General features: G+C 42.4%; 1 protein-coding gene across 6 annotated transcripts in view; it reads left to right on the forward strand.

The window, feature by feature from the left end:
* The window catches only part of itsn1 (intersectin 1 (SH3 domain protein)), a 36,353-nt gene that overhangs the window by 886 nt on the left and 14,367 nt on the right, over positions 1–21,100 (forward strand). For 2 of the 6 annotated variants that reach the window (XM_028981482.1, XM_028981480.1), the window contains exons 2-18: positions 6,920–6,983; positions 7,072–7,167; positions 9,474–9,537; positions 9,793–9,950; positions 10,187–10,357; positions 10,700–10,778; positions 10,872–10,981; positions 11,262–11,325; positions 11,494–11,631; positions 11,771–11,883; positions 12,102–12,364; positions 12,448–12,597; positions 12,900–13,040; positions 13,327–13,414; positions 13,652–13,791; positions 18,966–19,052; positions 20,977–21,083. In XM_028981482.1, coding sequence (XP_028837315.1) covers positions 6,956–6,983; positions 7,072–7,167; positions 9,474–9,537; positions 9,793–9,950; positions 10,187–10,357; positions 10,700–10,778; positions 10,872–10,981; positions 11,262–11,325; positions 11,494–11,631; positions 11,771–11,883; positions 12,102–12,364; positions 12,448–12,597; positions 12,900–13,040; positions 13,327–13,414; positions 13,652–13,791; positions 18,966–19,052; positions 20,977–21,083 — 1,997 coding nt within the window. In that variant the 5' untranslated portion in view covers positions 6,920–6,955. The remainder of the gene's footprint in view (positions 1–6,919; positions 6,984–7,071; positions 7,168–9,473; positions 9,538–9,792; positions 9,951–10,186; positions 10,358–10,699; positions 10,779–10,871; positions 10,982–11,261; positions 11,326–11,493; positions 11,632–11,770; positions 11,884–12,101; positions 12,365–12,447; positions 12,598–12,899; positions 13,041–13,326; positions 13,415–13,651; positions 13,792–18,965; positions 19,053–20,976; positions 21,084–21,100) is intronic. The other 4 variants (XM_028981484.1, XM_028981485.1, XM_028981481.1 and 1 more) reach the window with 3 other exon arrangements.

Here is a 21,100-nt window from a genome sequence, read left to right on the forward strand (position 1 = left end):
ATTATGAATTTGCAGAGGCCAAATGAGCTTTAAAACCAGAGTTTGGTGTGGTAGCCCAGGCGAGGATTTATGGGTACTGTGGAATTCATTCAGGCTTTACTGTTCTTTTTCATCACCACCTCTCTTTCCCCTAACACACATCCAGATAAGGGGTCATGGATCTGCAAAGACTGGTCTTCAGACGACAAGACTGCCAACAGTCAATTTGAGATTTGCCTGGTGCAGCTCTGACTTTGCAAGGGTTCTTCTGTACCCTGTTTGCGTGCATGTATTAGGCAAGATGAGAGGGTAATGTCATGACTAATCACATTCTATCTGCTGACCTTCTCGATTTGGTTACGGTAGTGCGTGCAGCAGGCTATAACCATTTGCAGTGTTCATGTTAAGTACCGGTGCTGCTATTCTCGTAAACTGTCTTAGGTGAGACCGAATTATCATTCTGACATAGGGCTTGGCGATTATACGATCTTGACCTTGATCAATGATCATGATAAAATTCAGCTCGATCTCAGTGATCAGCTTTGGACAATTTGCTCCATCACAATAATAATTTGCATGTCTTGTGTCTATTTACATGTCTTAAATGGCGACATGCAGCTGCCAGACATCCCATTTTTACCGCACGTTCTGGGAGTCTCCTGCATACTGACAGGGAACTCCATGATTCCCAAAAAATCCCAGAAACTAGAGCACGGAAACAAGAGAGTGCGCACGAGACTGTAGTGTGTACATTGTGCACATGAGAGAGAGGTAATGTGTGTATGTGTGGATCACTGTGCATGTTGCCTGTTCATGTAGTCCGTGCTACATGATAAAGAACCTCCTGACTGGCTTATTTTGCAAAGTTAATTAGATTTCAGCGTGGATCGGCCAATTACTTTGCCCCCCGGGCTCCTGTCATGGCTGCCTACTGCTCCCCAACGGTGATGGTTAAAGGCAGAGGACACTTTTCGTTGTGTGATTGTGTGCTGTGTTTCACAATGACAATCACTTCACTTTCTCTTTCTTTTGGACTCTTTAAGAGTCAGATTCCCATTTGAGGATTAAGCCAAACAGGAAACTTCAAACCCCATTGCTTGTACTTTGGCCTGTAGTTAATTTTTCAATATGAATTATTTCCTCTTAAATGATCTTAAATGAGTTGGATTAGATATTCTTCTATGTTACTGGTTTTCAAGAATTTGTGAGTTTTACAAAATGTAAATTCATTTAGTTGATGTTTTTAGGGTTACTGATAGGGGCAGTGGTGGCCTAGCGTTTTGCCTAGTGGTGGCCTAGCGGTTAAGGAAGTGGCCCCGTAATCAGAAGGTTGCTGGTTCGAATTCTGATCTGCCAAGGTGCCACTGAGGTGCCACTGAGCAAAGCACTGTCCCCACACACTGCTCCCCGGGCGCCTGTCATGGCTGCCCACTTCTCACTCAGGGTGATGGGACAAATTTCACTGTGTGCACCGTGTGCTGTGCTGCTGTGTATCACATGTGACAATCACTACACTTAATACTTAACTATGGGTTTATATGTGTAAGAACCACTGAATCAATAAAACGTGTTTTGATTGTTACAATATGTTGGTATTTTTATTAGTCATATCTAAAGCACAACAGACGAGTAAATGGCAATCCTGGGTAATGGCTGACAAATAAAGATGCTCAAAAGCGACATTTATTATTATTATTATTTCTTTCATTATGCAACTATGTACAGTTTTAGTGAGCTCACACATTAGTTTTTATGAAGCCCATGTTTTAAAATGCCAATTTATCAATTCAGCAGCTAAATATATTAAGTAAAATATTTTTTGGGTTATATTTTGTGTATTGGCCATCATATTGAATCTATAATAGCCTTGCTTGCTTGCTCACTCATTGGGAGATTGAAAGGGGCGAGGACATTCACATTAAAACCAAAGCAAGGCATCCAGAGATGGTCTCCAGTTGTTTTTATTTCTGTAAAACAGGGTCAGAACCTTTGTCTAAACCTTTGGGTTTTACTGCTGTAATGTCAGCAAAATTTGTGTGTGTTAGTGTGTTCAGACTTTTGAGCATGCAGTGTCAGGGAACATCCTCACCCATGCCTCATCAGACAGCACTAAACTGAGATCAAGTTGTTTGGGTCAGGCACTGGGCTATAATTGTAAATGGCAGAATAATGCGCCTACACTGTACTGCCTTCCTCCTTTACAACACTTGCAATGTTGGTGTATGGGACAAAGGGAGAACTGGTGCATGAAATAAGCGACATGGCCAAAACCTTTTTCTGTTGATTTGGAGGGAGCTAGGGAGGGTCCTTTTACTGTTTCTACTGTTTGAAGATCAGGAAAGATCATAATAAAAAGGCTGACCCATTTGAGTTAATGCTATTTAAATATATGTGGTTTGGATTTTTTTTTTTTATTGGGATGTCCTAGCTGGTCTTTAACAAAATATTTCTACTTCCCTGATCTGATGACATTGGATCTCATTATACTATACATATCACGATATATGTTGTGATACATGTTGCGATATTGAACAGTTAAAAAATGTAAGAAAAAAAAGGTTAAAAACAAGGTTAAAAGGATAAAACCATGCTTTGTACGGTTTGGGTGGATCAAAAAAAAAAATTTTTGTCTCTTCAAACTGCATTTCTCATTGCATTGGCTACTACGAAATGGTAGTAGCCTTGTGGGTAACACACTTGCCTATGAACCAGAAGACCCACTTAACCCTGTGCTGCCGCACAGGTTTCACTCTGTCTCAGTTTGAGGTTACCGCTCAGTCTATGCTTTTGTTTGCCCCCTGGGGGTTGGTTATTTAAATGTAAATATCACAAACGATCATCTTAGTTCAATCGCGGCAGCCAAAATCGTGATCATGATTAAAATTCGATTATGTGTGCAGCCCTACACAGAATTGAATTTAAACTTTGTCTTTGTATTTTAACACACTGAAGTAGTGGACACCAAAACATTAAGATAAAATCCATAAGATATTTAAGGGCCCAGTCAGTAATCTAAGGCTGGTGTGGTGCTTGTAGAGGACTAACCTGATAACCTGAAATGTTACATATAAAAAAAATAGTCCATATGCACACTCGTTATACTCAGTGAACAGCAAATTAAAGAAATCAAATGGTCAGTATGACTTTAATAAACTCAACTCAAAAATGATTTACATGCGTCCACTATTTCCCCATGTAAACCCCCAAATAAACATTGATATGAATGAGTGATCAATTTGTCTTAATGGAAGTTCAGCCACTGTTTTCACGCAGTACGTAGCTGGCTGTATTGCTGTGTTTGGGGGGGGGGGGGGGGGGGGGGGGGGGGGGGGGGAGACTGCTTATCCCAGCATTCAGCGTCTTTTGGTAGCTTTAGCACACACTGTGATGCTAACTTCAGCGTTTGAGGAAAGCATTTAAAAGCATTTAAAATGTAGCATATTTTCAAGCTGCGCTGCATTGGCCATGTTTGACGTATTGCCTGTGTCTATGGCAGGGTCCTCGCTTTTTATGTCCCATTCCTCCACCGTTCCTTTCTGCAACTTGGCAGTGTTACTGCTAGTATGACTCTCATGGAAAATCAGTAGCCAGTCCTCATAAATGTGGCGCGACGTGATTGTAATGTAAGAGACAATGGCTTGTGAATTCCTTCAATCGCATATAAGTGCCACCTTTTTTTTTCTTCTTTTTTTTTGTTTTTTTGTGCTACCTCCTCATTCATCCTGGGAATTGTGACCTCTGTACAGTGTTTCTGAGCTGGGATCACATCTCATGCATCTCTGAACCCAGTGTTTGCAACCATTCCGTAGATGCACAAATCCTGACATATAATACAAGTTCCTGCTGAAATGAACGTGTGAATTGGTTCTGTTGCCTGAATATTTCACAATATTCCAAGTACATGCTTCCTGGTTTATTTTTATGTGCTTAACGAGCCGCTATAATGTCATTCGCTTGGTCTATAATTTTTTAGTAATTAACTGTACAGCACCATCTATATGAGTGGAGGATGTAGTCGCATGCTGACTCTCACTACTGCTGTACAATACAATATCACCTCATAAAATATTGTGATTTATATATTGCTCTATCGATTGCTCTAACACCTCTAGATGACGCCAAGGTCAGTTACACTGAGATTTCTTCCTTTTCTTTTTCTGTGAAATTCAGATTGTTTAAGACGGAGGCTCACTGTTCCCTGGAAGAACTTTGTAAGTGGGTTTCTGTTAAATGTACACCGCATACTAGAGCCATCCTTCAGCCTATTTTCAAGTTTGTAAATGATTTGGGATTGTTGAGGTAGGGGAAAACGGGTCACACCCTCGGTCACAATCACTGAACTGTTACATATAGAGAAACACCAACCCCCACACACATACCAGCATTGTTTTATGTGTGTCAAATATTTGATTGCACAGGGAGGGTTGGTCCTCTGTGCAGTAGTGATGAGTTGAGTCACCACTGAGCTGCGTGTGTTTTGCCAGGGGAGCAGAATTCACCCGACTGTAGCCACAGACAAGTAAGAGCATTAGGACTGTTTCTTGTAGTTTGTGGGTGTGGCAGTTGAACAGGCTGGTCATGAGGGGTGTTACAGTGCAGTTGTTAGACTGAAGATGGGTTTGTTGCACTCAGCAGACTGCGCTGTGGGAGCTTGCAGAGCAGCTGTATCTTTCTGCCACTGAACTGTCTTTCTGAGAAGGTTTTTACCTTAAATAATGTACTTAATCTATGTCCATGTTTACCAGCCATGCTCTGTACAGGGTGGTACATTTACATTTACAGCATTTATTAGACGCCCTTATCCAGAGCGACTTACAATCAGTAGTTACAGGGACAGTCCCCCCCCTGGAGCAACTTAGGGTTAAACCCCACTTACTACCATCATGTCCCTGATTGTCTCCAGGGGGACTCTCCCTGTAACTACTGACTTGAAGTCACTCTGAATATAAATCCTCTTGAAGGTCTCCCTGTTCACATTAAGCTTGGGTGTCCCAGGAGCAGTATTCCATGCTTTTTTTTTTTTGCAAAATATTCCTTTTTCTTTGTCTATATTTTATTAAAGCGCAAGACTAGGGCTGAAACGATTATTCGAATAACTTGAATGATTCGATTTCAAAAAATATTTGAGGAAAATTCTTTGCCTCAAGGCTTCGTTTAATTCGTCACCAAAGTCCATCTATTATCGTATCACGCCCGTGGACGCTACACAGTGCGGAGCTGCGCAGAACCGGTATCATTGTTTAACTGACGCACATTTCAAAGATTTAAGGAGCCGCAATTTATTGGCGGAAAATGAAGATACCGGTGTGCGTAAAAGGCATAAAATGTCTGAAGTGTGGGACCATTTTCCGCTGCGTGGACAACATAGTGCAGTGTAGTGTATCCACAGTACATCACAGCGGCACAGGCTTGCACATGCAAAGTCTCTCTCTCTCTCGCACATAACATTGCACAAGGACAAACATTCCACCTACCTACCTCATCTGGATACAACTGGAAACTGAACTGTATAGTTTAATTTGGATTATTAGTAATTCTAGAATTGTTTATTAATGTTATCTTTTTACTATTTTGTACCTTTTTATACTTTTTTTTCTTTCTGAGATGGGCTATAGCAGGGGGTAAACCCCTTTTTCCTTTTTTAATTAAAGTAAAACTAAGGACATAGGCTAACCTGTTTCACAGAAAGATTGATTAAATGGCCTTAGTTATGGAGCCTGTAGGTTTTAAGCTTTGATCTAATAAAAGTTTGAATAAAAAACTTTTTTTCTGTGAGGAATAACACCCAATTGCTTAAGAGGATTTTCATGTTGCATAACACACTATTGATAGAGTTGTTTAAAACGCAAAAGTATGAGTTATCCGATTACCCGATTAATCGATGAAAAAAATACTCTATTCCAAAAATATTCGATAGTTGCAGCCCAACGTGAGACACTGTGAACCCTGCATCAGTTCCACCACATGGGTTCTGACACCCAGCAGGGGTGAAAGAGACAGCGGGAGGAGGAGATCATGGCTGAATGAATGGATGCAGGGGTAAAAACTGAAAGGGAAAGATGGCCTGGAACTGATTAAAATACCTTGCCCTAGTTGTGTGTGCTTGAGAAGATAACTGGTCATTGCTGTCTTTGGGTCATTTTCTTATTGACAGATTTGGTTAGATTTGTCCACTCCTGTGTAACTGTGTAGCCCAAGTGTGCTTTTTTTGACTTGTGCCTTTTGAAGGAGTGTGTGTGTTTGTGAGCAGGATTGGGTCAGGAGTCAAAGGAAGTCTCTGTTGTGTGTTCTGAAACACGCATAGTTCCAACTTGTTTTTTCTGCTCTCCAGATTATGCCACTAAATACAACATATAGTTATGCTACCACTGAAAAGCAGAAAGAATGAATAATACATGAAGAAGCTTGCAAAAGTACCCAATTTTTTGTTTAAAGGTTCCCTATTATGAAAATAGGTTTGTTTTTATATAGGTTTTAGTAGTCGCCTAATACTATATCTGAAGTCTCTTTCCAAAATTCAGACGTGGTGCAGAATTACAACCAAATTACTTTAAATGCTGAAACACAAAAAAAAAAACACATTTGTGCTCATTTTCATATCCGGTCAAAGAACAACTGCAATGCATGTTTGCAAGCCATGACAGTTGATAGAGTTAGATTTTTATGGGAGGGGTGGGAAAAGAGATGAGAAAGGGGAGGTAACCTTTACCCTTATGATGACATAAGGGGGAGGAATTTCAGATTCAACTGCCTGAGCTGCCGCTCAATGAACAGCGAAGCAGAATGGCCAAAGCACCATCAACAGGCTAGGGGAACTTGTATTAATGTTAAACAACCTCACAATGTGAAATGTTCATAATAGGGGACCTTTAAATAATCAGACAGGGGAGGGAGGGTGTGTATGGGTGAATAATTTTTTTTCTTATCTCCTGTCCTTCAGGACCTTGTGGCTGGGCCTCAGCTGACAAACTGAATCATGGCTCAGTTTCCCACGGCCTTTGGAGGTGAGCACTCGTCACTCACACACAATAAAGTCATGTCTGGATCTTAGTGTCCGTCTTCCTCTCTGTGATGTATGTCTTTTTCTCTCAGGGGGATTGGACACCTGGGTCATCTCTGTGGATGAGCGAGCCAAACATGACCAGCAGTTCCACAGCTTAACCCCGACAGCAGCCGGCTTCATCACAGGTCTGTTTCAGTCCCTGTCAGACTGCCTTGACCTCCAGGTTTTTGACATCAGAGAGAATATTAAAAATATGCTATTAGATTGTATGTTTCTATTGTTTTATTTACTTTTAACAGTTAGAATAACTTGAACTTTTTATCTTAAAGAAATAAATCAAAATGTATAATATGTAAAAAGCTCCTTTTTTTCATTTGTCCTTGTCTTATATCTGCTTGACTGTCCTTTCCTGTTTGTTTCGTTATCTATAGACTTGTGACCTTGAGTGGAAAAAAAAAAAAAAAAATGAAGCTGTTCTTTATAAGAAATTGTACGTTAAAAAGGAAAGTACTATGAAGAAGGTCCAGAATACAGCATCACACTAATTTGTGATGTGTGATGAAATAACTTTTATAAAATATAACTGTACTAAACATTTTCATAAATGTGAAATTTAAATTAAACGTATTCACCTATTCTCTAAAAAGTCCAATCTCTGTGTAAAAGGTTCCATAACATGCTGGTTTTGTAAGCATTTACATAGGTCCTAGTGGTCCCTCAATGCTATATCTGTCTTTTTATAAGTCTCTTTCCAAAATTCAGCATTGGTGCAGAATTACAGCCACATTTATCCAGTCACACAAGGAGATTTCCTCAGGACGTGTCTGTTCTGTGTCTGTAGCTTTAAATGCTAAAGAGTAGGAGAGAGGCAGGTGAGGAGCTAATCTGTGTTTGCTGTCGGTGGAGAAAATTTTTTAGAGTACGGGTGAGTGAGAAAGCAGAGGTAAACTTTTCCCTTATGACGTCATAAGGTGCCAAATTTGCCATTTGTAGACACTGCAGCAACATAGACAGCCTAGGGCATGGGTGGGCAAACTTTTTAGCTCAGGGGCCACATTGACTGACTTAATATTTGATGCCAGGCCAGCATCATATGCATACATATCAGGCATAAAAATAAAAAATAATATTTACACAATCAGTAATGCAGTAAAGTCAAGGACTGATTTTCTACACTACAAACGACTGCACTCAAGTAATCGTCCTTTTGTAATTCATGATCACACTGGAATAAATGTTGAGATATGTGCATTTTGTTTATTTCAAGTGTGCTTGTTTAATGATTTGAGCAATTTCTTTATATATAGTAGTACAAAGGAATGGGAATGCTTGTATGAAACACAGCCTCTTTCTATCATATAATAAGTATGTGCCGCCTAGTGAACGTCGCCAAAGGTTTTAAGTGCTAAAACAATGAACCGATAATTTGTCATGATATTGAGAAGGGTATTTCTTTGTTCAGACAACCACTTAAGAACAGGAATATTGTAGCAGCTGGTTGCAGTCATTGTCAGCATGAGACATCTGGCCTTGACTGGTGTGGTCTCACTTTCTGCGTTTCCGATTGGGATTTGACAGTTCAACTTTATTTGTTGCGAAGCGAACAGGATTGAGGTAGAAAGTATAAGAATACAAGTGAACTGCATTTTTACATCATCCTGGGTAACGCGGATCGGTGCTTTCACACAGACAGTGTTTATTATTTAGTGGCTTAAAAGCTGCGTCTTTTATGCTGTTCTGTTGCAACTTGTGAAAGAGTGTAATGAACCTGGATATTATTGGCCCTGAATGCTTGCCGGGTGTGCAAGCACTCAGTTTGTCCAATCTTGGTTGGTTGAACTTGAATTCATGTTAAACCTCACAAAAGGAAAATATCACATCATGGGACCTTTAAGCAGAGTTGAACTGTCTGCTGTTAAAGTTTCCCCTCTGACTCTTCTTGGCCATTTCAAGTCTCTTCGCTTCAGCAAAGGATCGGCTTTGTGTGGAAATGAGAGGAGGAGTAAAGCAGACCGGGAAAGAGAGTGAGATGAGAGGAGGGCCGCTTTTGGCCTCTGTAGAATAAAGACGCTCTCTGTGCTATTTGAAAGGGCAGACACGGAGCAGCACATCCTGTTATCCTGTGGAGAGGCTCAGTCAGGCTCTCTTGAGACAGTGTTCCACACCCAAACTAATTTGCTCACAACCACTCAGTCATCAACACCGATTCTGTCACTCGGGTCCTGATTTTCATGTGGCTACACAAGGTGGGTATTCCTGAAACTCAGAAGAGAAACAGCATTTAAAATGGCAGGAACCCATGGGATAATTGTGCACCCTACGTCTTCATTCTCCAATTTGTGTCACAAGCTCCAGTCTCATTCCTTCTTCTTCCCTCTGAACACAAAAACTTGTCTACTCCACTTCAAACATCCTTTTGTGCTTGTCCAATAGTTTCATATTAAGATACCTTATTTTCTTTTTCCAATTATCTTCCCCCCCCACGACATAGGTGACCAGGCCAAGAATTTCTTCCTGCAGTCAGGCTTGCCCCCTCCAGTGTTAGCTCAGATATGGTAGGTGCTGCCTGTTAAATAATACTGGTTCACTGATATTTTGAGGAACTTTGTTACCTTAAATTATAGGAAGGCGAATATACTGCTTCAGAAGATATTACTGAATTCTGAAGATATCAACTGAATATATCCATTGGTTATTTGTTAACAAATTTGCATCATTATGACACCATGTGTATTTAAGTTGTGGTATGAGATTTCAGTAGTGTTTTACCACAGTTTTAATGTGGTTTGAACTGTTATTTCTCTGTACAGGGCCCTGGCTGACCTGAACAATGATGGAAAGATGGATATGCATGAGTTCTCCATTGCCATGAAGCTCATTAAACTCAAGCTGCAGGGTCACTCACTCCCACCGACACTGCCTCCCTCTTTAATGCAGCCACCTCTAATGCCCCCTCCAGCCCCATTTGGTAAGGATTCCATTTAAAACCATTACTATGGAAACACTCAAAACAACTATAAGCTGTCCTTAATTAAAACAGCAAAGTTATAATTCATTTTCTGTATTTCATTATGGTCTATCTAAAAGCATGTACAAAATGTCCTTCAGGGCATTTGTGAGTCATTAAAATATTTTGCGGGCAGTGAAAAGGCATTAAAAAGGTATTATAATCCATTTTTTACTTCCATTTGTGTCTTTCTCCAGCAGGAATGGCTCCAATGCCAACAATTCCCACAGTCCCCCACATGCCAATGGCCCCAATTGCTGGGGTGGGTATGTCCCCACCACTAGTGTCTTCAGTGCCCCCTACTGTGCCACCATTGGCCAATGGCACCCCTGCTATGATACAGCCAATGCCAGGGTTTGCACACCCAGGTATATTTCAGAATCAGATTTGTGCAGAAATAAAATTTTTGTTCAGAAAAACTTTTTGCTTTTATTGAGATACTATTTTTAGTCTTTGGTTGAAATAATCAACTGCTTTCACACAATGGGGTGTCTGCTTGCACATCTCACAGCTCATTATAACAAAGTCCACCGCAGAGTTTTATTTTAGAGTAAATGATTAAAGGTTTTCTTTTTACATTGTGACTGTTGTAAATGTTGTATACATGTTAGATCTTTCCAGTTATAAGCAGAAGCTATATATACCTGCTGCTGTGGAATGTGGACACATTTTCTGTTTTCTCATTTCCCTTTTCCCTTTCTGTTTTCAAGCCCCTCCACTCAAATCCAGTTCTTCTTACAACCGCCCCAGTGCCAAGCTTCAAAAGGGCCAGTCCTTTGAGACCTCTAAGTAAGTCTCCACCAACCACCCCCTTTTTAACTCGGTCATTCTTTTACTCATTCACTGTAACCATAATTAATTCTACCTCTTGTACTTTCTTAGCACCCCAGCAGCTCCCCCACCAACAGACTGGGTGGTTCCTCAGTCATCTCGGCTAAAGTACCGGCAGCTTTTCAACAGTCATGACAAGATGATGAGCGGTCATTTAACAGGTGACTGGCTTTTTCAAGGGGCTGTATTTTACTGTTCATGCACCAAATCCAGGTCCATAGCAACTGGCTTAGCTAATGAACACTGCCACATCATCAAGCTCAGGAAAATGCTCAGTAGACTGCATTCTGGACTTTATCTGCGTGTGTGGTGGCATGTGTCTGGCTCACATTGATGATTATGGTGATATTATGGACCGATCATGACTTTTTAGTTTCAGTTCCCAGTGCAAGGTCAGCATATTTTTTTAGACCTCACTTTCATTTCCTTTTTACTCTTTAGGCCCACAGGCAAGGACCATCCTGATGCAGTCCAGCCTCCCACAAGCCCAGCTGGCCACCATCTGGTAGGTATCCCATTGAAGACCATTGAAGTCCAGCATAGATCCGGGATAATCATTATCATCGTTTTAAACCAAATTTATTTGTTTTCAGCCTGTTTGCATCATTAAATAGTCTTTTCCTGATTTTACTTTCTAATGATGTATTGACAACCTACCCCTCCCGTCCCGTAGGAACCTGTCAGACATTGACCAAGATGGAAAGTTGACAGCTGAGGAGTTCATATTGGCAATGCATCTCATTGACATGGCGATGTCTGGTCTGCCACTCCCACCCCTCTTGCCCCCAGAATTCATCCCCCCCACCTTCAGGTCAGTTAAACAGAGTATGGTGATGATATTTGAACAATGGATTCATGAATGGATAGTTGCTTATAGCAGTGTTCTTTGAGTGGATTTTGTCCATTCTACATTAATGCTGATAATTGTTTTTATATACATTGGTGTTTAGGAGGGTACGTTCAGGCAGTGGCGTCTCGTTGACCAGTGTGCATTCCACTGAACAGTATGCTCCTGAAGAGCCTGAAGAAGAAGAGCAGCAAAATGCTGATAAGAAACTACCAGGTAATGAATTCCCACATACTCTGAAATTGTAAGAATTTTGTGTGTCAAATGTACCTTTTATTCACAAATGCCACTTCACACCCATCTAGCTACCACTACATGTTTAGTGGCCCATGCGTGGTGTCTCATTAACAGAAATTAGTTCTTCAGGCTCAGTTTTGGCAGATGAACTAAAACTTGTCCAGCTCAGTGATCAGTAGCCCTTTCCTCCTCTTCAGTGACCTTTGAGGATAAGAAGCGAGAGAACTTTGAAAGAGGGAATTTGGAGCTGGAGAAGCGGCGACAGGCCCTGCTGGAGCAGCAAAGGAAGGAACAGGAGCGTGTGGCAGCACTGGAGCGCGAGGAGCTGGAGAGGAAGGAGAGAGAGAGGCTGGAGCAGGAACGCAGACGACAGCAGGAGCTGGAGAAACAGCTTGAGAAGCAGAGGGAACTGGAGAGACAGAGAGAGGAGGAGAGACGGAAGGAGATTGAGAGAAGAGAGGTGATGGGAATGTCCTAATGTTTTTTCGTGTGTGCATTTTACATGCATTTTAGTTTGTGACCATGCCCTCTCTAACTTTACAGGCTGCTAAGCGTGAGCTTGAGCGGCAGCGGCAGCTGGAGTGGGAGAGGAATCGACGACAGGAGCTACTGACCCAGAGGAACCGAGAGCAGGAGAACATTGTGATGCTGAAAGCACGGAAGAAAACCTTGGAGTTTGAGCTGGAGGCCCTGGTAAACCTTCACCAACAGACATTTACAGCTATATAATTTGGCAGATTAGCCAGCAAGACTTACATGAGCTCTTTGAAATGTCTATAATAGAAATGTATAATTTGGGGGACCAACACCCCCATAATCATCTAAACGACCTTTTTGTTGTTATTTATTTATTTATTTATTTATTTCAGTAGGGCGTATATAATCAGTTCATGAACTGCTTGATGGACAGACAGACAGACACTGTAAAGTTGCTCTTTTAAGTGTGTATGAAGAATGGGAGGTGTGGGCCGTTATTCCTGCGGTGTTTCCTGCAGAATGATAAGAAGAGGCAGCTGGAGGGGAAGCTGCAGGATATCCGCTTCAGACTGTCCTCCCAGCGACAGGAGATTGAGAACACCAACAAAAGTCGAGAGCAGCGCATTGCTGAGATCACCGCGCTGCAGCAGCAGCTACAGGTACTCGCACAAACACTCACACGTACACACACTTGTTGCCTCTGTGAGTACCTAGGGCATTAAATGTGACCATATTTATATTAAATATGTAACCACACCTAGACTGAAGCCTAGGCGGTTCTGTTTGTTCTTTTCAACAAAGGTCTTTTTTTTTTTTTTCAGGTTTTTTTTTTTATTTAATAAACACACATACAGTTCTTCTTACTATACTCTTGAATGTCTTATATTTCCCTTCCCTTTTTATCTCTTTTAACCTGTTTTAATGTTCTGTGTGTGTTTTTAATAGGAGTCACAGCAGTGGTTGGGACGTCTGATCCCAGATAAGCAATGCCTGAATGATCAGCTTAAGCAAGTTCAACAGAACAGTTTGCACAGTAAGAGTTTGTGTGTGTGAGTGTGCCTGAGCATGGGCGGTTCCTTTGGTTTAATATTAAGACAAACACTTAGTTTGACTTTAAAAAGTAGTTACTACTCTGTTTCTCTTGATAAATGAACATTGTGTGAACAGAATGAAAACTAGCTTTATACAACATGCAACAAATGATTATTTTTCTTTTTTCATATTCCTGGAGAATAGTTATTGATTAAAGCCTTTTACCTCTCTTGTGTAGGAGACTCTCTGTCGAGCCTGCAAAGAGCAGTGGATCAGAAGGAGACCACACGACAGCAGCTGAAGGATCAATTGGATGCTGTGGAGAAGGAGACCCGCTCCAAACTGCTAGAAATTGATGCCTTCAACACTCAGCTGAAGGTACTGGACATCCCATGCATGAACACACACACACCGTCATACACAAAACCACACACTGCCCTTCTAGCCAGAGCCTTACATCTTATACAGAGCAGGCCACTGAGTTATGCGTCACAGTCCTGTCTGTGAAGTCCTCTGCTGTACTCTGCTGTTAACCCCTGTGTTTCTGTGTGTTTCTGTCTGTAAATGGGTATTGAGTGTTTCTAATTAGAATATATCAGCACTACACATTAAAGCTGAGGAGCCATGCAGTTGAGACACTGGAAACTGCAGCTCATAATGTAGTAATAAATTAGACAAAGCCTTTTTTTTACTGAACAGTACACACTCAGTGTGAGTGTGTAATAAACAAGCCTCACAAAAGACTTTCAGAATTATTCATGGTTTTTACTTGTATTATCACTACTATTGTTTTTGAACATGATATAAGTTTAAAAAAAAATTGAGTGGGAAGTTAACGCCATGAGGAGAGTTGCAGTGTCTGTTATCGTTTGTATTGTGATAACCCTATCGTTTTATTCAGTACTGTGCAAAAAATGCTGTAAACTAAGAATGCTTTCAAACATCAAAATAATAATTGTTTATTCTCAACCAGTTTACAAAATACAAAGTGAACAAATAATTCATGTTTGATCAATCAGTTACAGCTACAGATACAGCTGTTCAGGACGTGTGAGGAACCAGACAAAGATTTAGAAAGATGTAGACTGGGGTTCCAAGATGGGCTCTTTTGAAGAAGCACAAAGAAACAGGCAATGTTGTGGATCGTAGATGCAGTAGGAGTTACAGCCAAAAACCTGTACCTCTGACAAGGCCAACTCAACTGCATGAAAACAAGAATTGGGGTGCAGAAAAATGGCAGCTGGCTTTCTGGACTAATTAGTGAAAAATGTTCATATTTGGCAGCTTGTACAGTCATGGCCAAAAGTTAGAAAGTTTCCATTACATTATGGCAATCTGCATATACTCCTGTTATAAAGGGTGGTCAGATGAATTGTAAAGTGCGTCTTTGCCTTGGAAATCCGCTTAATCCCAAAAAACATTTCTGCCATGCCACAAAATCACCTGCTGAGATCATTTCAGTTAACACAAGTGCAAATGTGGACAAGCTGGAGATCATTCTGTCATGCTGATTGAGTTAGAATACTAGACTAGATGCTTTAAAAGGAGGGTGATGCTACTGTTAACCATGGTTACCTGTAAGGAAGCATGAGCAGGCATCATGGCATTTGGATAAATGATTGTACGATGAAGAAAAGGTGAGCACTACCATCATTCCTGTCTCATGCCAACAGTATAAAAATATAAAGTGAAGTGATTGTCACATGTGATACACAGCAGCACAGCACACGATGCACACTGTGAAATTTGGCTGAAGACACCTTTTAATCACGCCTATAGACAGGAAATGAGGCAACGGGGGCACACCCCCCAATAAAACCACCTGTTGTCATCTCCCCTCAGTTATAATGCTCTTCACCTCACTAAGGACACTTTTACGTCTATCAAAATTAGTTTAACTTAATTTTATGTGATTTCGGGGAAATTCCATAATGATTATTGCTGATGCTCCTGTTGTGCAAGAGAAGTGCATTGTTTGTCCCTGTCCTCAGGACTGTGGCTTCTCCATTCACAATAAAGATCACCATGAGGCACTGGCACTGTCCCTGCAGGAGTTGTGCAAGTTCTGTCGCGGGCTCAGACGGGTGACGCTGGAACAGCTTGTGACTTGTCTAGTGCATGATTAGCTTGAGTCCTCATGCAGCTCACCCCCTGGTGCGGCAGGGGTTCGTCAGGATGTTGAAGAGACATGGACCCGTGGACATGGATAAAGAAATTGACCTGTAATCAGAAGGTTGCCAAGGTGCCACTGAGTAAAGCACCGTCCCCACACACTGCTCCCCAGGCACCTGTCATGGCTGCCCACTGCTCACCAATGGTGATGGTTAAAAGCAGAGGACGCATTTTGTTATGTCACCGTGTGCTGTGCTGCAGTGTTTCACAATCACTTCACTTTCACTTCACATTCTTCATTGCCCTGCTTCGTTCAGGCAGCTTCTCAGCTGGAGGTGGAGTGGCGTTCCCCCCACCTACACGAAAGCCGACCAGGCTTGTGGGTTTTTTTTTTTCTACCCCCCTGCTCCAATGTCCACTCAACGTTGTGTGCAGTTATTTCTGGAATTCGTCATGGAGCTCGCTTCATCCTGGTCCAAACCTCTGTCTGCATGCACTGCATTTCCTGGCTCTTCACGGTTCCTGGATCTGGACTGCATGGAAGTGGCAGGCCTGGTCTGTCTCCCTAAGATGGAGCCTTCACTGGCCACCTATATCACTCCGAGCCAGGGTGCTGCCGTGCTCCTCTCCAAGCACTGTCGCTTCTCCTCTGCGCAGCTGGAGAAGATTTATTGATCTCAGGGAAGCGCTTTGGTCACCCTGCTGCAGACCTACCAGACGACGTGCTTATCTGACCTGGGCAGCGTGCTGCCACTGAAGAGCACTCGTCAGCGAGGTCAGAATAGTCAGAAAAAGATTATATTCTCTGCGCCTCCCGCTGTGCAGGGTTTTTTCTTGGAGGGGGCATGGCTGCTACAGTGGTGGCCCAGTGGCATCTTTGGCTGACCCTGTCGGACATGCCAGAGGGTGACTGGGAAACTTTTCCTCAGAGGGTTTATTTGGCCGGTTACTCAACATTTAAGTTGCAGACAGAGGCTCCTCGCTTTGTCCTTCCCAGAAGCCAAGATGCAGCCATCTAAAACCTGCCGATCGCTCCCGGGACCTGCACCCCCATGAAACCGACTGCTCTACATCTCCAGCGGAAACACCTTACCCAGTCTCTGTAGGGATGCCACGGCGAGAGGGAAACCTTCATCCTTCTAACATGGGAGATGAGTGGACCAATTTGTACAAGGAAACACTGCGGCCTCTCCGGTATTGGTTGTGGCTGCCAGAAAGCATGTCCAAAATGGACCTGTTTTGCCCCTTCACAGTCTCCCAAGCACCCACATGAGGCACCCACACAAGCACCTGCTTATCCTTCATCCAGTCTCTGTGCTCAGGGGTGGGGAGGATTGTGCTCAGGAGCAATGCTCACTCTATAGTTGTTTTTGTGCTTGCTTGTGGTGTAAAAATACGGAGTTCCCCACCACATCGCCCACAAGCAGTCTCACTGCCAAGATGGTTGACTTGTGCACTCATCCAGAACAAAGGGCGTCCCATACATACTTTTTGTGTTGTACCGAGTGATTTGACTGAAAGGGACCGTCAGGTTATGCGTATAACCACTGTTCCCTGAGGAACAGGAAGGAGGTACAACACTACCGTTGCCCTGCCCTAGCGCTGCTTGGCTTGCCGAAGAGCGGATCTGAACTGAAGGGAGATAACGACAACAGGTGTTTGCTGGGGGCATCTCCTGCCTAAAGGCATGATTTAAAGGTGTCTTCAGCAGGGCACACAGAGGCCTTCCTCTTATATCACGTATCTCGTTCCTCTTCCTCAGGGAACAGTGGTTTATTTGCAAACCCTGACATTTTAGCAGGCAACAATGACACATGGTGACGCTGATGCTGTTTTGAAGGCAAACTGGGGTCACACCAAATATTAATTTGATTTGGATTCCTATTCTGTTGAATAAACATATTAACTATTAACGCTCTTGGTTTATAGCATTTCTTCATGCCTGCCTAAAACATTTGCACAGTACTGTGTACCTTTGTCCATTTGCATGGCTCTTTAAGATGCTATTATACACACTTATTAGCCACAACATTAAAACCACTTGAAGTGGGTAAAAATCTTATTACAGTGGCACCAGTCAATGGTTGGAATATCTGTAAGGCAACAAGTGATCAAGTTCTTGTTGATCTGATCAAGTTGATCTGAGCGATGGTCTTGTGTTTTCTGATGCGGTTGGCCAGATTTGTTGTCGCTTTTATGTCAACAGTATAGTAAGAAGAAATGGTTTGTCATTGTGTTGTGGGCCTCAGTGAGATGGGTTCGAAAAACAAGTTCAATCTATGGCCTCACAACTTGCACGTTCTGCTGCTAACATCTTGGTGCCAGATATCACAGGACCTTTAGAGGTTATCTTGAGTTCGTGATCTGGGAAAGGAAATTGTAATTTTCTGCTTATAGACGAAACTTCATCCTTAATCATTTAATTGCTTTAATAGAAAAAACATTTTTTTTAATGCATAAAAACTATGATTTTGTAAAAGGGCACAGTTTTACGTGTTTATCTGCACTCTGGAGCCCAGCGAGAGACTGCAGCATTGTGATAAATGACATTTAAACATTAGAAGGTGCTGATGAAAGAAAAATAATGAATGAATTGATCAAATATAGCAATCCTTTTTGCAGCATGAAGGGCACATGTATTGGGGAGGTGGTTTTAATGTTGTAGCCATCTGAGTTGTATTTCTGTGTGTGTGTGTGTGTTTTTTGGGTGGTGTTTCGCTGTCTGTACGTTTCCATTTGCATCTTCTGTTACAGACAAAGGAACGTTAATATAATTTTTTTTCCTTTCTTTTAACACTGAAAGTAAAATCAATTCTGTTTTTCTTTTGCTCTATCTTATTGTTGCACACTCTGTCACCCCACCCCTCGTACTGTGCTGTTCTGTGCCCGTGTCTGTGTGGCTTGGCTGCCCACCCCGGCCCTACTCCCATTGCACCCCCAACCCACTGGCCAGTCCCTGGGGCTCTTCTATCAGGCCCACACAGCCCGGATAGAGAGCCTCCACCTGAAGCTGTTGGTGGCGAGACAGGTAGTGACCATCCACCGACCCAGCCAAGAGAACATACCCTCTCATACTAAAAATGCAGCATTACGCTCTCTACTACCCACTACAGGGCTCTGTTGGGCAGTGTGTCCCTCTCAGCAACGCAACAAACCATCTATTGTCTCTCTGTGCCTTGTACTAAGCCGATAATCCACCGCCCCAAAACCCCGGTGACCAGAAGGAGAGCCTGACCTACTAACACTCACAGACAGAGAGAACTGGATTCACTTTGCGCTGTGGAAATCATTCTTGTATAGGCGTGGTAGTGGAGGTAGCACATGCTAATTTCCAGCTTTCCACACATGCATCAATACATTCATGTAACCCTGTGTTACAACATCTAAGTTGGGGCAATGAGCTGCTGCTGACTGCTCTGGTGACTGTCTGTCTCTTGCAGTGCGAGGGCTCGGTGACGGATGCGGTTCTGCTGGACTGCCTCTCAGCCCTCGCGGCCTGTCTGAAGCGCCTAGAGCGCTGCCTCCAGGTGTCCCCAACCCCTCCTGTCCACCTGTCTTTTGCTCTGCCCTCGCTGCACCCATTCACCACCTCCACGTCTCTCCGCCCCCAAGTCCCCCACAATCGGCATCAGCCAGCCACACCCCAGACTAAACTACCAGGAGCCTGATGGCATTAAATATGGCTGCTTTCCCTTTATCACTCTGGAGTGGGTGGCGCAAATAGTTAATCCCCTGTAAGCCCCAGAGTTTAATGTTGCTGTGAGCTCTTATGCATGAATCTGTTTTTTTTTTTTTTTTTTTTTTTTTTTTTTTTTGCTTCAGCTTTTTTTTTTTTTTTTTTTTTTAGAATTCGAATATGCAAATATGTAGTCTGGGTAGTTGGTAGCGGAGATATTTTACATATATGAGGTGATGACTTGATTCACTCGTGACTAGTTAGATTTGCAGACTTTTTTGGGTATATAATGTATCTGAGGTTTCATAATGGTCCTTTAATTTTATTTGACAGCTAATTTTGATGTCCACAGACATACTAAAGTTCTGAAATTCGACATTTGTTCTATTTCTTTTTTTGTTATTAGTTTAAAAATGAAGTCAGTTTTATTTTTGATTATGGTCAAATGTGAATTTTCTTGATTATGTTCTACAAATAGCACTATTGGAGTACACTGCAGTGAAATGTGACTTCAGAATGAATCATTTTAAGGCACTTGGCCTAAATTTTGTTTTGGTTTCTGCAATGTCGATGGGGGGGGAGAAATCAACCCTGCTCTCTTTGGTCAGCAGGCTTTTCACCAATATTTGTCGTATTAATAGGGTTATAATCACATTTACATGGTAATAATCTTTGAACACCACTGTTTCCTGTTTATTCCTCTGGAAATGAATCAAATTGCCTCAGCTATAAAGTGCTCCAGTTTTCACTGTACATAGATGATCTTTGACCTCCTGTTCTGAGATCATCTTACTCATACACCCACCCACCCCGGGGTGAGCCTGCATTGCATCATGGCTGATGACCAGTTTGGTTCGTGAGTTCTATCGGTGTGTTGGTGTGCATTCACTGTGTTGGGCCCAGGCTTTGGTGTCATGGCTCAGATGGTGTTTCTGTGTGTGTGGGGGGTGCGTCTACGTTGGTGCTGTGTGCTGTAATGCTGGTTTATGCATACTAGTGGTCTTGCATCTTGGGCTTGCGGTGATTTCCTCTTCTGATCGTGTTCCAGGTCATGCCTGTGCTAATGTGTGGTGGGGAGGGCAGGTTATTGCTCTTTTGTTTTTGCCTTGAATGGGAATTGCACTCTTACTGTAATTTATAGTTTAATTTGTTCATTTCTTTCTCTTTGTTAGTTACCTAGACTCTTAGGAAATTTTAGGTGAGGATTCTACCACATTATCAGCCATGTGTTTTTCTGGACCCCAGAGGTCTTCAGTTGTGTTCCTTGAGGTCTATGATTTCTGCATTTGTTGAAGGGTGCAAAGGGACCCCTGCAGACCCCCTACTGCAGCTTCTTACCTAGTCTTTTGTTGATGTAATACCTTTTTGGTGATGCCGGTGACTTAATTGAAATACTCAGTTGGCATTGCTGTTCTATCATACACACACTGCTGGTTTGCACCATGTTCCATGCAAGCGGCTTACAAAAGACAAGTAGTGTCGGTCAGTGAGCAGGAGGGTTTTAAAGCAACAAAATACACACCTCTAGATACAGAGCTCCATTATGTGAAGTATAAGAGATGTTCAGGTGTCAGTGTTTGATGCATTGAGTGAATAATCTGGTCATCCAAACATGCTTGCAAGGCAACTGTCAGGCATGGTGTGTGTGTGTGTGTGTGTGTGTGTGTGTGTGTGTGTGTGTGTGAGAGAGAGAGAGAGAGAGATTGAGCAAAGAACCCAGGGGTCCCCATTCCTCTCCCCTCAACTCTCCTCCTTTATCCCATCCTTCCTTGCAGGAGCTCAGGGAGATCCACAGCAAACAGCAAAGACAAAGGCTGAAGGACCAAGAGGACGATGGCCAGCCCAATCTGGAGAGGAAATCAGCAGAACTGCAGGAGAGCAGGTCATTGACAGGTTTTA

This window comes from Denticeps clupeoides, chromosome 5, assembly GCF_900700375.1.
Source record: "Denticeps clupeoides chromosome 5, fDenClu1.1, whole genome shotgun sequence".
Taxonomy (NCBI): Eukaryota; Metazoa; Chordata; class Actinopteri; order Clupeiformes; family Denticipitidae; genus Denticeps; species Denticeps clupeoides.